Source organism: Plasmodium vinckei, assembly GCF_900681995.1.
Source record: "Plasmodium vinckei vinckei genome assembly, chromosome: PVVCY_09".
Lineage (NCBI taxonomy): Eukaryota > Apicomplexa > Aconoidasida > Haemosporida > Plasmodiidae > Plasmodium > Plasmodium vinckei.
This window is the reverse complement of record NC_051301.1, coordinates 478958-494223: the sequence shown is the minus strand read 5'-3', so window position 1 is coordinate 494223 and position 15266 is coordinate 478958. Positions and strand designations below refer to the sequence as shown.

At 23.5% G+C, this 15266-nt stretch overlaps 5 protein-coding genes across 5 annotated transcripts; 2 read left to right on the top strand and 3 right to left on the bottom strand.

The window, feature by feature from the left end:
• Positions 1–91: 91 nt before the first annotated feature.
• On the bottom strand, positions 92–2123 carry PVVCY_0901410 (palmitoyltransferase DHHC9, putative; the record flags this gene model as incomplete). The annotated part of the gene is made up of 10 exons (XM_037634321.1): positions 92–195; positions 327–390; positions 475–513; positions 607–675; positions 815–855; positions 959–995; positions 1132–1314; positions 1447–1571; positions 1682–1831; positions 2057–2123. 10 exons carry the CDS (start codon positions 2121–2123, stop codon positions 92–94), a joined length of 879 nt encoding a protein of 292 aa, XP_037490430.1.
• Positions 2124–4457: 2334 nt separating this feature from the next.
• PVVCY_0901400 (peptidyl-prolyl cis-trans isomerase, putative) lies at positions 4458–5261 on the top strand (the record flags this gene model as incomplete). The annotated part of the gene is made up of 3 exons (XM_008626482.1): positions 4458–4469; positions 4587–4661; positions 4770–5261. The coding sequence occupies 3 exons, from the start codon at positions 4458–4460 to the stop codon at positions 5259–5261; spliced, it is 579 nt and encodes a 192-aa protein (XP_008624704.1).
• Positions 5262–5777: 516 nt separating this feature from the next.
• On the bottom strand, positions 5778–7016 carry PVVCY_0901390 (transcription factor with AP2 domain(s), putative; the record flags this gene model as incomplete). The annotated part of the gene is made up of 4 exons (XM_008626481.1): positions 5778–5926; positions 6025–6073; positions 6220–6436; positions 6721–7016. 4 exons carry the CDS (start codon positions 7014–7016, stop codon positions 5778–5780), a joined length of 711 nt encoding a protein of 236 aa, XP_008624703.1.
• Positions 7017–8662: 1646 nt separating this feature from the next.
• Positions 8663–10075, top strand: PVVCY_0901380 (chabaupain 2; the record flags this gene model as incomplete). The annotated part of the gene is made up of 1 exon (XM_008626480.1): positions 8663–10075. The coding sequence occupies one exon, from the start codon at positions 8663–8665 to the stop codon at positions 10073–10075; it is 1413 nt and encodes a 470-aa protein (XP_008624702.1).
• A 703-nt stretch (positions 10076–10778) lies between these two features.
• On the bottom strand, positions 10779–14116 carry PVVCY_0901370 (SET domain-containing protein 7, putative histone-lysine N-methyltransferase SET7, putative; the record flags this gene model as incomplete). Its single annotated transcript, XM_037634319.1, has 7 exons — positions 10779–10838; positions 10993–11080; positions 11229–11670; positions 11815–11919; positions 12054–12209; positions 12390–13631; positions 14002–14116. 7 exons carry the CDS (start codon positions 14114–14116, stop codon positions 10779–10781), a joined length of 2208 nt encoding a protein of 735 aa, XP_037490429.1.
• Positions 14117–15266: the final 1150 nt, after the last annotated feature.

The following is a 15266-nucleotide window of genomic DNA, read 5'->3' as shown; positions in this document are numbered from 1 at the left end:
TACAAAGAAAATAAAACAAATTGGCAATCATAAAAATATGCACACAAATATATATATGCATTGTCCTCGATCTATATTTCAAAAATGCAAATCATTCGTCTTCTTTCAAATTAAAATTGTGATTAGATAAAAGTGTGTCGTTGATATCAATATTATTAATATTCATATACATGTCGTTTAGGGGGTACAAATAATCTTAATGTTAATAAAAAAGGTACATATTAATGTGTGCGAGTGAAGAAAATATATAGAGAAAAGCGAATTATATAGCATTCTATTACGTGAAAACCATAATTTTTCTTATAAATGGATTTTATATAAATTACTTGTTATGTAAAAATTGTCCGGATTAAACGGGAAAAACCATTTCCATTGAAAATTCCCAAACACCTTTTATGAAAAAAAAATATATATCTTTATAAAATTATTTTTATTATATTAAAATTTGTATTTTTAATGTGTTTGTTGTAGTACTTCTTTCCAGTTGCTATAAGTGCCAATATCATAAGGATTCTGAAAAAAATTTATATAAATTATTAATATTTCATGCTTGAACAATTCATAATGGTTTTATTTATTCTGCTATCGCTTCATCTTTCTGCTTACCTTATCAGTATAGGAAGACTCAATGGTTGTGATATTATGTGATATAAAATATATGTATCGAAAAACCATCTATAAAGCACAAAAGTAAATTTAGATTAATAATAATGCATACTGATAAAACATTGCGTCTTAAGACATGAACTGGCAAATAAGCATTAAATGGTTAATTATGATTATGTGTTTGTGCTTAAATTTGTTTTAGTATTACAAAGATTAGAGCTAACGATAGCGTTGTGGTAGCGGATATACCTAAATAATGTTTATTAATAGGAATTATACGTATATAAGCGTGTAACTGATAAACATACAAGCACACACGTATTATATATATAGAAGAAAGTCTTATATTTACTAATAAAAATCGCTGCATGATGCATCTGGTGTGATTCCTGATGAAAAAAAAGTAAAAATATAATAATATAATCAGTATTTAATACTGAATATAAAATTTGTTACATAAAAAACAGTAAAATAACAAAATAAAAAATTTAACGGTTGATTTAATAATGCTTATAAGATTCCTACCTTAGATTCATCAGATTCATAAATAGATTTTACAAATTGTGGCATGATGGTTAAATTAACATATAATGATATAAATAATCCATATAATAAGAAAAGAAAAAAGAATTTTAGGTTTTTTTCTCCAACGCACGTCCCTATCCATGGGCAATGGTGATCCATCTTTAATACGCATCGCTGGCATGTCTACAAATAAATATCGAGAATAATGTGTTAACATATTTTGATATATAATTCATTCGAAACTAAGCAATGCAAATATATATACGTGCATAAAGGTATAATAAATCCAGTATATATATATCTATATATACTAACCCTGCAATGATGGGATCTCTCAGGTCTAACTAAATAATTACATTTATCGCATATTGTATATTTATTGGGTGTGTAATTTCTTATTTTCCGGCTTTCTATTTGTATATTATTTTCTTCCGCATTTACTGGTTATGTAACAAAATGTGAATATTAAATATGAGTGTCATAAAATAAATAAAAAATTATGGATTTCAGCTATATATACATGCAAAAATATATTTCGAGATAAGTTTACTTTCCCATGTGTCATCAACATATCCTGGATCGCACGCAGAACATTTTACGAACGCCCAATAATAGAGAACAAAAAGTGGAGCACTTATTAGTGCTAAGAATATTCTAAGAGATTTACTGTAGTTATTTAAATGGTCATTTTGCAAACAATCTATGAAAAAGTTAAGAATCAAATATAAGATTAGAAATATTTCCTTGTATTAATATATGTAATTTTTTTAATATTGTTAATTTATTTGTCTTTTATAAATACAACCATATGTATTTTCATTTAACGAGGTATGTCAAGTATATGAAATAGTATAGACAGAAAAACAGTACAACAAAACGGATAAACAATAATTATATAGAAATATATAATATAACGATTACTTACATAGATAGCATGCATAAAGAAAAACACTTAAAGATGTTACAGTGATAAAAGAGAAATAATTATTCATGTGGAATATTTTAAAGTGAAAAAATGAATATCTAAAAAAATTATAGCAAAAAAAAATAATGACAATATGTAGTAGTAGTCAACTATAGGACAATATTGGATATAAATGTTTAAAGAGCCATTGCGTCAAGGAAATTATATTGGATTAAACACTTTATTATGCTTACAACAATATATATGTTCCTTTTTTTTTAGTTATTTACATTGTATTTAGGTATGCATTAGATATTTTATTATTCACAATAAGTTATGTGCATACAAAATTTAATATATAGCATAAAAAAATACTTCTATATAAATGAGGTAGAATGGTTTTAAAGATATTGTTTAATTTAGCATATTACATATTTCAAAAAAATATAAAATAAAACAAAAACAGTAATACAAATAATAATGATAACAATAGCAATAATTTTAATAAATATTTAGCTGTAAAGATCATAAAATTTATTATATATATATACACTTAAAATAAAAAAAAATATAAAATATTTAATTTTCCAAGATACCCATTCATTTTTTATACATAATGCAATATTGTATTATTTGCTAATATTTTAGAAAATTATTCAATATTATATTAAATAAATGTAACTATTTAATATAAGAAAAAATAAATGTATTTATTTATGATCACTTTTTTATTTAGTACAAAATTATAAACACTCTCAAAATGTGCATGGAAAAAATTTTTAATCTTATATTATACATATATTTCTTATTTCATTTAATAAAAATACATGTTAAATTTTCTAAATTATTACATGTATAATTAATACAAACATTTTTGTTAATCTGTATATCTTTCAAAAATTGTGGTTTAAAATATTATTAAGACATATTTAGGTATTTCATGTTAATGGGGTTATGTTTTTCCGGTTTATAGCTACGTAGTTTTTTAACTAATGCTTATGCGACTATGGAAGTTATAATAAATTAGCATCATTCCTATAAAAATTGTTTTTATATACAAAAGGACATTTAAACACATAAGAATTTTTAATTTTTTATCGGTTAAGGTATTGTATTTTATTTTGTTTATTTTATGTGTGATGTATTTTAATTCAAAGCGGGTTACATAACTTTATAGAATTAATAAATTCAAAAGCATTATCTTCATGGGGTTATTCTTTTCATGTAAATTTTTTTTATGTAATATTTTTATAAGAAGTTTCATTTGCCGCGGTCTTATTATAATCTTTATTTAACAACTTCGCTTGTCTTTAATTGTTTACCACGTTTTTTAGTGGATATTACTTTAGTAAAAATCATTGTAAATATATAAACCAATAATCTAATAAAATATATTCAAATTTTTGCATAAGTGAAAACTTTTATGTCATTATTTATATATATTTTGATAGCTTAACAAAAATGTAAAGTTAAAGAATTATGAAAAATCGTTTACACATAGGTAAATATATTCTCTTTAAAATTTTTAATGCTTGTAATAAGTTCTATATTTTAACAACTAGAACAAATATATATGTATGCCTTTAAATTAAATAAAAAATTAATGTATATATGAAGACATGGGTAATATAGCTATCATCCATATTCATATTTTTTATTTTATGAAGTTTACATGCATTTTTTCAATTAAAACAAACATTTTAAAAAGACTTAAACACATTTTTGTCATTTAATATTTAGAATATTGAATTATGAAGCATGTTTAGAGTTTCTTTTATTAAAGTCCCCATAACTTAACAAGGAAACTTTTATAAAATAGAATTATAATGGCGAATTCTCTTGTTTTATCGCATTTTACTTTATATTGTTTTAAAATATCGTTTTTCCAACGAATGTAGGTGTAAGATTTGCATTACATCATTAAGCAACTTGATAAAATAATTATAGTGCTAAAATTGTTTCAAAAATAAGCTAATACCCCCTTTATGTAATGAATTAACTATTGTGTACTCTTAAGGGCAACATATATCATCTAAATTATTTAATATAATTCTAAAATATTTTGGTACGTGAAATTTAGAAATGGTTAAAAGTTGAGTAAACATATATAATCATAAAAATAAGCAATTATTATTAATGTGGTTATAGAATACACAAATATATATCCTTGTGTTTATTTATAGTGCAAGTATGTAATTTATTGGGGCATAGAAATATTAAAAAAAAAAAATTATTTTTAGTGCCATTTCGGTACTACAGTTTTATTTCGTTATAGTAGATAAATAAATTAAAAAAGAAAAAATATATTATATATTTAACTTCAATAAAAGTAATAACTTGTGTTATTTTTTTTTAAATCTTCAATTTTTCGACAAATTAAATAAAACATTTAATATATTTAAAATAATAGTAATATTTCAAGATGAATAAACTAGTAAGAACTAATGACTACATAATAATATAAATATATTATAGGTTTATATTTATCTATCTTTATCTATGATTATATTTACAAATCATACATACATATATATGCATACTTATTTCTTAGATTGCAGCAGTTTTTTTTATATTGACTTTGTTCCAAACTTATATCAATGCAGAGACACCCGAAGTAACACACAAGGTATGAATGTAAAAAATATATATAGTCAATTTCATATAACACTTCCTGAAATTATATATGTTTATATTTTTGTTTATTCCTTATTTTTATTGATTGAAAAATGAATAGGCATATTTTGATATAAGCATAAATGACAAGCCAATAGGAAGAATAGTTTTTGGATTATATGGAAAGGTTGCTCCAAAGACGGTTGAAAATTTTGTAAGTATTTGCAAAGGAACTGTTGTTAATGATAAAATGCTAAACTATACAAACTCAATTTTCCATCGTATTATACCAAATTTTATGGCACAAGGTGGTGATATAACAAATTTTAATGGAACTGGTGGCTTAAGTATTTATGGAAATAAATTTGACGATGAAAACTTTACATTAAAACATACAAAAAGAGGAATTTTATCAATGGCAAATGCAGGAAGAAATACTAATGGAAGCCAATTTTTTATTTTATTTGTACCCACACCATGGCTTGATGGAAGACATGTTGTTTTTGGAGAAGTAATTGAAGGCATTGAAAAGTTAGTTCAAATCGAAGCAGTTGGTACCGAATCAGGTAAACCATTAAGTAGAGTCCTAGTAACACAATCGGGCGTATTATAATCTTCTTTTATAACAGTACATAAAAATTCCTTTTATGTATAATATTGTATTTTATTTAAATATATTATTTTTTTATCAAATAAGTTTTATGTATGTGAAAACCAAAAAATTATATAAAATAAAGGAATATTCCTTTTTTTATATATGAATATTGTGAAACTTAATTATAAAACATAAAAAATGCAAAGGAAAAAAGAAAATGATAAACCTTTTATAGGACTATTAATTATTAAAAATAATAAACGAATGAATTCTTAACCATAAATAGTTAGGGATGTTCATATATTTATACACATTAGAATACAGTATGTGTTTATTTTGGTCTTGCTCTTAGCCTTAGTTTATTTATTCATTTTAATTTTTCGCTAGTTCGAAAATAAAATAAAATAATAATTTTTTTTTATTAACCATTGTAACTACTTCCATAAGTAGGTATATATAATTATGACGAATTGAATATTTTATAACAATAATAGTAATAATAATTATTATTGTGCTTGGGATATTTTTCCGGTATTATCTTTTATATTTATTAACACGATCTATTGCCATTTGTTTGGCCATCTCAAACCCGTGATATTCAGCTGAAAAGGATTTACACACGGGAAAATTATTTGATCGATATAAGGCAATCCAACAATTCGTTACAACGTCGTAGTAAACTCCTGAGTGTTTTAAAAAATATAAATATGATCGTATGGGTGCATGCATGTATATAACGAGGTGTGTGAATCTTTTTTTTTTAATAGTTATATTTGATTACCTTCTACCCCTGACTCATGCTTCGGTTTGGGGTTTATACGATTTTGTGACTAAAATTAAAAAAGAGGAATAAATATCGTTATTTTATTTAATTAGGCAAAAGGATAATAAGACAATAAAATTGTAATTCAAAATGAAAAATAGAACAAATATATTATTTTCTTTTTATAAGCAAAAAAATAAAATAAGTCTTTACTTGTAACGTTTCATAAAATTTAAATGCTTCCTTTTTGGCTGCTTCTATTCCATATTTTTTAATTGGGAATGGTTTCGCATTTAATTTGTTGTTTTCAAACCAAAACACTTCCCATTGTTCATTTAAATCTTCATACTTTATGTTTTCATTAGTTGAATCAAAGTAGGTCTTTTTAATTGTCACTTCTTTCGGACGAAGATGATGAACAGGGTGAAACCTGGTTTGAAATTGCAGAGTTACAAAAAATAAAAAAAATAAATATATTTTTAAATGCTTAATAGGTGATATTTTTGTTACATTCTATAAATGATATATATAAACAATGCTTATAACATTGACCGATGATAAATTAAACATGGTTATATAGAGAGTATAATATTTTCTTAAATTATTTTTCTATATTTATTAGCAATGATTAAAATTGTCTATTATCATGCTTAGCTCTCATTTGTTTATATGCACATATTCAACATAAAATAATTAATCGCATTAAATAATAACCTATTTTCTGGATCCGAGCGAAATTTATTTCCTATTCCCCATTTAAAAACATGTTGGATGAAATTTGTTTCCCTTTTTATTTCTTCGCTTAATGTGTTGTTTTCAGGATTATCATTATTTTTTTCATTTTGCTCACACACCGCTATATTTTTATTATTTAAATTTATTAAAAATGTTGAACTTTTTCGATTTTTACATAATGGACTGGTATGAAAATTATTCTTCCAAAATAAATAAAAAAAATGTTTATCAAGGAATTCGCTTTTTAGAGAAAATATTGAATTACATTTATTCATAATTTTAACAAATGTTTATAATAATAAATATATTCACATAAAAAATATACGAAGAATAAAAAAAAATAAATAAGTTATGCCTTATAGGCAATGTAATTAGTAGAGGGTCATAGGTATTTGGATACTACATATTTACATATGAATAGTTCTTTACATTTTTTAGTAAACTTTTTGCCCTTATAAAAATAGCACACCCCATTATAATATATATGCTAGATTATTATACCCAAGCCATTAAAATACCAAAAAACTACACATATATATATTTATTACTTTTATAAGATTATATTAGTTTAATCTTTAAAACATAATTTTTATTTATATATTCCCTTATTTTCTCGTAATAAATAAAAGTAATTGTTTTTCGATGTGTTAAATTGCTTATGATATTAGGAATCAATGGTTCGTTTTTAAGAGAGTTTTAATATCCTTTATTAAAATTTATATAATGAGAAAATTATATGTAAAATATACGCTGAAATATTTGAATATTAAAAATTTTCAACATTATATATATTATATACGCATAGCCTAAATTGTATTCCCTACATATATAATCATTTTTTAATATAGTAAGTAAACCTTTTCTACTAATAAGAAAACTCTCGATTTGTGTCCCCCTTTAAATATACAAATTTTATACAATTAATGAAACATAATTGAAATATATTTATTTTTAATAATATGGTTATTATATTGAAATAATTTGTTTTTACTTGAATAAAAAGTTTCCCTTTTTTCAATATATTATCCTATTATATATAAAATTTATAAAAATGATACATATTATATTAAGCTCGTAATTTTTTACGTATTGCTATAAAAATAAAATAATAAAGCACTATAAATATGGGATTTGCTATTTTTTGGATGGTTCGATATATTTCTTGAAAATTTTATATGCTTCTTTTTATATATGCATAAATAATAATCAATAGAAATATATCCCCATTAAGGCATAAATAGCAAAAAAATATTTATCGGCGTTTCGTAGATCCGTTTATCATTTTTTGGTATATATATAACCCCAACAAGCAATGTATTTGTTAAGATAATAACACCAAATAAATGAACATTTTTTTAATTACACGATAAGTATAAATAATATTCTAGCACCATACTTAAAAAAAATATATATTTTTTATATTTACCCTTTTACCACTAAATAATTTAAAAGTGAAAGAAAGATATATTTTTTTATAGGAATAATTATTATATATATTACGGATTAGTACGATTTTTAAAATATTTTTTATTAAAAAATAATAATTGGTAAATATATTATCTTTATCACATTAATAATTAATTTATATTATATAATTTTTTTTCATGTGAATTAATTAAGAAAATTTAATTATAACCATAATGTGGTTATTATATTGAAAATTGATTAAATTAATATTTTTTTAATTAATGTGATGTTTTGTAATATAAATACCATTTTGCATATTTTTTGTAATTATTCAGCTTTCTTGAATATTTGATAATTAGTGTATTGGTATAGATAAATATATATATGAAATATATTTATATAATACATTTGTTATTAATATTTATATAATACATTTGTTATAAATATTTATATAATCAATTAAGTTTATCATAATATATTGTAAAAAAAAATTAACATAGAAACACAATACACCATGAGTTATCATTCTAGCCATATTCGACCCGAGGAGGAAATGTTTGTTGACAAGGGTATACAAAATGCAAGATTACGAAAAAAAAATAAAATGCTTGTAGTTACCCTGGCCATAGTTTTAAGTATGTTTGGTTTTACTGTCGTATATTTTAATAAAACAAATAAACCATCATTTAATAATTTAAATGCCCAAAATTATTCGAATGATGACGATTTAATAAATTACTTATTAAAAAGTAAAGCAGTAAAGAAATTTATGGGATCTAAAATTGAAGAACTTATACTAGAAAGTGAAAAGAATGCAAAAAATGGCGTTATAGTTAAAAATGTTAATGATGAACATAATAACTATAACGAAAAAACTCCATTATTTAAGAAAAATAATGACAACAAAAAATTCTCAACAAATTTATTTGATATGCAATTTATTATGAGCAATTTAGAAGCTGTGAACATTTTTTATAATTTCATGAAAAAATATAACAAACAATATAATTCAGCTGAAGAAATGCAAGAAAGATTTTATATCTTTTCTGAAAAATTAAAGAAAATTGAAAAACATAATAAAGAAAACAAATATATGTATAAAAAAGCTATTAATTCATTTAGTGACTTGCACCCAGAAGAATTTAAAATGAGATTTTTAAATAGTAAAATAAAAGATGACTCTGCTATTGATCTTCGCTATTTAGTTCCTTATTCTGCTGCACTTGGCAAGTATAAGTCTCCAACCGATAAAGTTAACTATAGAAGTTTTGATTGGAGAGATAAGGATGTTATTATAGATGTTAAAGATCAAAAAAAATGCGCTTCATGTTGGGCATTTTCTGTTGCTGGTGTTGTCTCAGCCCAATACGCTATTAGACAAAATAAAAAAATTTCTTTAAGTGAACAACAATTGGTTGATTGTGCACCAAATAATTTTGGATGTGAGGGAGGTATCATTCCATATGCTCTTGAAGATCTTATAGATATGGGAGGTTTATGTGAAGATAAATATTATCCATATGTAGCTAATATTCCTGAATTATGCGAAATTAATAAATGCAAAGAAAAATACTCAATTGTAGAATATGCATTAGTACCATATGATAATTATAAAGAAGCTATTCAATATTTAGGTCCAATCACAATAGCTGTAGGTGTAAGTGAAGATTTCGAAGATTACGAAAGCGGTATATTCGATGGAGAATGCGAAGGTGTTGCAAACCACGCAGTTATACTTGTTGGATATGGTGTTGAAAGCGTATTTGATGAAGTTCTTAAAAGAAACGTTGATCAATATTATTATATAATTAGAAACTCATGGGGTAGTGCATGGGGAGAAGATGGTTACATAAGACTAAAGACTAACGAATCAGGAACACTCAGAAATTGTGTATTATTACAAGCTTTTGCTCCTGTAATTGAATAAATATAATATTATATACCGATAGGGAAAAGAATAAAAACCGCTGTGTGTATTCAAATATATATATTTGTATAGTGTTTATGCTTTATGAACTAAAAACAAGTCAATTTTTAGTATGCATATAACACTTCATTTGTATTGATTTTCGTAATAAGTAAATCATATAATGTATTACATAAATCGTTAATTACATATAAATATATTATTGATATGCATCACATTATCTATAATATTAAAATATAAGATAAACTAATTTTAGTAATATATATTTATTTTTTTTTGGTGTGTGTTGATGATTTATAATTAATAATTTAAATCATTTATGTTATAATAAACTAAACCTTGGAGAAAAAAACTATGTGAAATATAAAAAAAACACATAATACCTTTAGAACATTTAAAGTTTAACCATATTAACATAATATGGTATATATATTGTCTATATGAACAAATCATAATCAATATGATTATGACAGAAATAAGAATAAGATGTATTATTTTAATTAACAAATTTCTAAAAAATTCAAAGTTATAGATAATTCATCAATATATAAGAAGTTTTTTCTTTTATATTCGAAAAAAAATATATAAAAATAAAACAAATTTGGCAATATAAAAGGTCGATTCCAATAATATATATAAATACATATGTTTTTATATATTATAAGAAAGTTTTAGAAAAGTACATATTAATATATTTATGAAATTATTCATCTGTTTGCAATGCGTCCGTAGCAGTTAGTCCATCAATTCTGTAGTATTTGTTCTAAGAGGGAAACAATCAAAAAATAATGAAAATATAAAAGAATATATTATATCTAGCATGGTGCTTATATAAATGTAATAAAAGCTTTTAAAGAAAAGCATAAAGGTTATATGAGAATATTTTATTTTTATAAAGGTCCGTTTTTGCCTCTTACCAATGAATCCTTTAGGTAATCGTGGGAATACCCACATAATATTTCTAATAAGTGTATCGATCTTAAAAAAAATGAGCAAATCCTTTTTCTAAAACGAAAATAATATATATTCATGATATCATTTTTAAAAATTATTATTATAAATATTAGACATAAAAATGATGAATATATGGATGCATATGTATAGTTCATAAATGCAATATATAGAAAATCATTATAATTGTACAGTATATTACTTTTCTTCATAGGTAATTTTATAATCATCCTCTGTTGTTAATATGTCAGTATTGATTGAATTAGCATGAATTTCGCCTAATTCTTCGTATAGCCAAGCTAGTACATAATTAGCTCTAGGTATTACTTCCATGGCATATCGAATTCTCTGCATTTGATAATATATAGCTTTCCCCCATTCACAAGCATCTCGATATCCTTCGAATAGTATTGTATATAATTGATACATTACCCAATGTTGAGTAAATATTTTGTCAGCTTGTATATATACAGATAGTGCATCCGCTAAATCATTTTTATTTGTTTCTTCAAGTCGTTCGATATAACTATTTTCATATTCAATGTATTCTAAAGCTGTACTTTCAGATACTTCTGATAGACAAATGTTACATTTTGTTATTATTGGCGTTTCACAATCATATTCACTTTTTATAAAAAATGTTCCTAAAAACAAATCATTAAAAAATTTTTTTATATAAGGATATTTAATATAAATATTTATCTATATGACTATTTGTACATAAGAAATTTGATATGCAAGAGAGCAAAGATATGTAAACAAAATTCACTTTACTGTGCTTTTTTTACCTATTCCACAAGTTGCGCATTTAAATCCTCTTGAGTAATCCACAGGGTTGGAGCATCGATTGCACATGCAAACAAATAACCAGTTGGTGAGTTTTTCTCTCCTGACTATAAAATTATGAACAGTTGTTGTCATTTTATAAAATTAGAATTACAAAGATAAAATCGAATGCATTATACACTTTTTATTTTCCTATTTCACATATTTTTTTGTAAAATTTCAAGATATTTTTTAGTCTTACTGTTAGATGATTTATATAAATCGTCATCCCCGAGATATGATATTGTAAGTTCATCCCCGACATTTAATTTTACTCTTGCTCGTAAAACAAAACTATCATTTTCTCCATAATGCCAGCAAGCAGTTGAATTACAACTATGGGCAAGCATGGAAATACCTTCAAAAAAAAATTGAAATTATATAATGTATTATTGAATATAGCGATATATTATATCGGTATGTATATATCCACTATATTAGTGGGTAGTATAATTTTGCCAGTTTTTAATCATTCCCACTATATATATATATATATATATATATATATATTTGCAAATATTTTTCCTTTTCTCCTTACGGTTATAGAGAACGAGACCCTCAGAATCGGTGTGATGGCCAAAGGCATTATAATGCCATACTTGTATTATTCGGTCGTAAACATTGGGGTCTATTAATTTATTTTTATAATAATAATATTTCCCCCCACTTTTCGTAGTTTTAATTTCACACACTTTATCTAAAACATTGTAAACATCTTCATCAGGATCTTTATCAGGTTCTGGTATCCATTTATCAATACATGCATTAAAATCATCATCATTAAGCATTGTCATTGTGCACAATGCAGCATAATGCCATCTAAGTGGCAACTCAAAAGGTTGTTCATTATTTAAATTATTTAAAATTTCCCATAATGTTTCATTTAAACTTGGAATTATAATTAATAAAGGTTTTTCAATAAATATTATATTACCAGGATTTAATTCTTTTCTTGTAAACATGCATCTACCTTTTCCTTTGATTTGCGAAATTTCTACTTCATTATCTATTTGTTCATTAGTATATATTTCTAATTTTTCTTCAACATATGTTTCATCTTCTTCTACCTCAATTACTGTTTCCTCTTTATCTTCTAATATATTTTCATTATTGTTATTATCTGCTTGATTTTCCTCATATTTCTCATTGTTTTCTTTATCATATAATTCTATTGTATCTCCTATATATTTATATTCAATATTGTCTACTTCTTCTTCTTCATCTTCGATTTCATAGTCTTCAACTTCGTAGTCTTCACCCTCATTAATATCATCATCCTCTTCTAAAACATCCTCTTCTAAAACATCCTCTTCTAAAGCATCATCTTCTAATATTTCGTCTTCTAGAGTTTCTTCAACGTGCTGATGTTTTTTATCTAATTTTTTAATTTTTATCCTTTCAATGGCTGTTTCTTTAAGCACATTCATTTCATTGTCTGGTTCAAAATATTCTTTCGTTTCACATGCATATTTATTGAAAGCTTTTTGATCATATTCTGTCCTTTTTATATTATCATTCTGATATTTATTATAGTATTTTTTCCCCTTTTTTATATAATGATCCTTAGCTTCATCTTTACTAACATTATGTAAATAATCATTCAATAATGAAATGGAATTTATATAATATTTTTCGTTTATTTTATTATTTGAATTTTCTAATTCGTCACTCTCTAATTCATCATTTTCTAAATATATGTCTTCTGATATATTTTCACGTTTTTCGAATTTATTATTATCTTTTTTATATTTTGTATTAGATTTGTAATTATACGGATCGTCTAAAAATTAAGAAAATTAGGAAATCAAAAAAATATTTTCAATAATAATCATATATAAGCTTGGGTACATGTGGAATGATAAAATAATAATTCAACGTTGGTGGGACAGACAAACAAAGGAAGATAATCATAGTCAATTACATATTATAAAAATATCTTATGCTTTTTTTAATATTTTTTTTTAATTAGCGATAATATAATGTATAATCAAAGACGAGTAAGTATATAACTAGATACGTAATAAGTTCAAGAATTTGTTATTTTTATGATATGAAAATAAAAATGCAAAAAGGGTGCACGATATATAAGACGATAAATGAATAAACAGATTGATTAATTAAATGGATATGTAAAGAAATAAAAATATTACCATCGAAATCTAGGGTTTTAGCTTGGGCCCAGATGTCTTCATCAATTCCGTCTATTTCTTCGACAGGTTCGTCTTTTTTATTAGATCGTCTAAGTTTTCTGAGAATCGTTTCCATATTTATTTATTGTATTATGCGTATTCTTTCGTGTACTGTTGTTATTTGCTACTCATATATACATATATGCATACATATGTAATATGTATATGCATGTGGTTGAATAAACTAGCTTATTGCTTATGAAAAATGAAATTCATTGAAGCGTCATTTCGTGAGCGTGAATATTTGATCATAAATATATGGAGAAATGGACACAACGGAAAAAGAAATATATATTATCCAAAAAAAAATTGCACCTATGAAAACGTATTTAATCTTACGAAACAGTTAGAAACTTGCTACGCGATTTTAAAATGTTCATAATTCCATATTCCTATATAAAAACCATAATAATAAAATAAAAGAAATACAAAGCAATAATTATAAATATATTGTACATATTATGTTATTCATATTATTGCAATGCATATATAAATGCTTAGACATAAAACTGTCCTATAATTATTGTAATTAAATTTTTATGTTTAAACTTTTGGAAAACCATGAATATAAATTATCTATAACAATTTTATTAATCCATTCAACAACCCTTTCGGAAAATAAATGAATTTATAATAATAATCTAAAACATTTAAGATATTATTAATATTGTAAGAAGGTATGTATATATGCAGCTATCTATGTATATGTGCATGTATATATACAATTATTAGTTAATACTTTCTTTGAGTATAAAATTAGGACAAATATGGAGATAAGGCGACAAAAAAATAATAAAAAATATATAAAATAAATCTTAAATAAATATATCAAGGACAATTAAACAAACAAATTATTAATAGGAATAATATAATTATTACATGATAATAATAAATACACATTGTCCATATGCAGGCAAACGAAAAAACACACAAAAAAAATTATATGAATAAATTATATTTCATACTTAACAAATTGTATTTTTCATTAAATTTATATATGCATACACATTTGTATAACTTTATATATAAATATGTTATCTACGCTAACATAGTATTATATATGTATTCGCAAAAGCATAATATATGCAGATATTATTTTTTTATGCAATTTATCTATATTTTTAATATAAAATTTTTTACAAATATTATAAAAACTTGTGCACATTAATGATAAATAAAAATACTTTACACACAACTATATAATCCTAACATTTTATTACTAATAT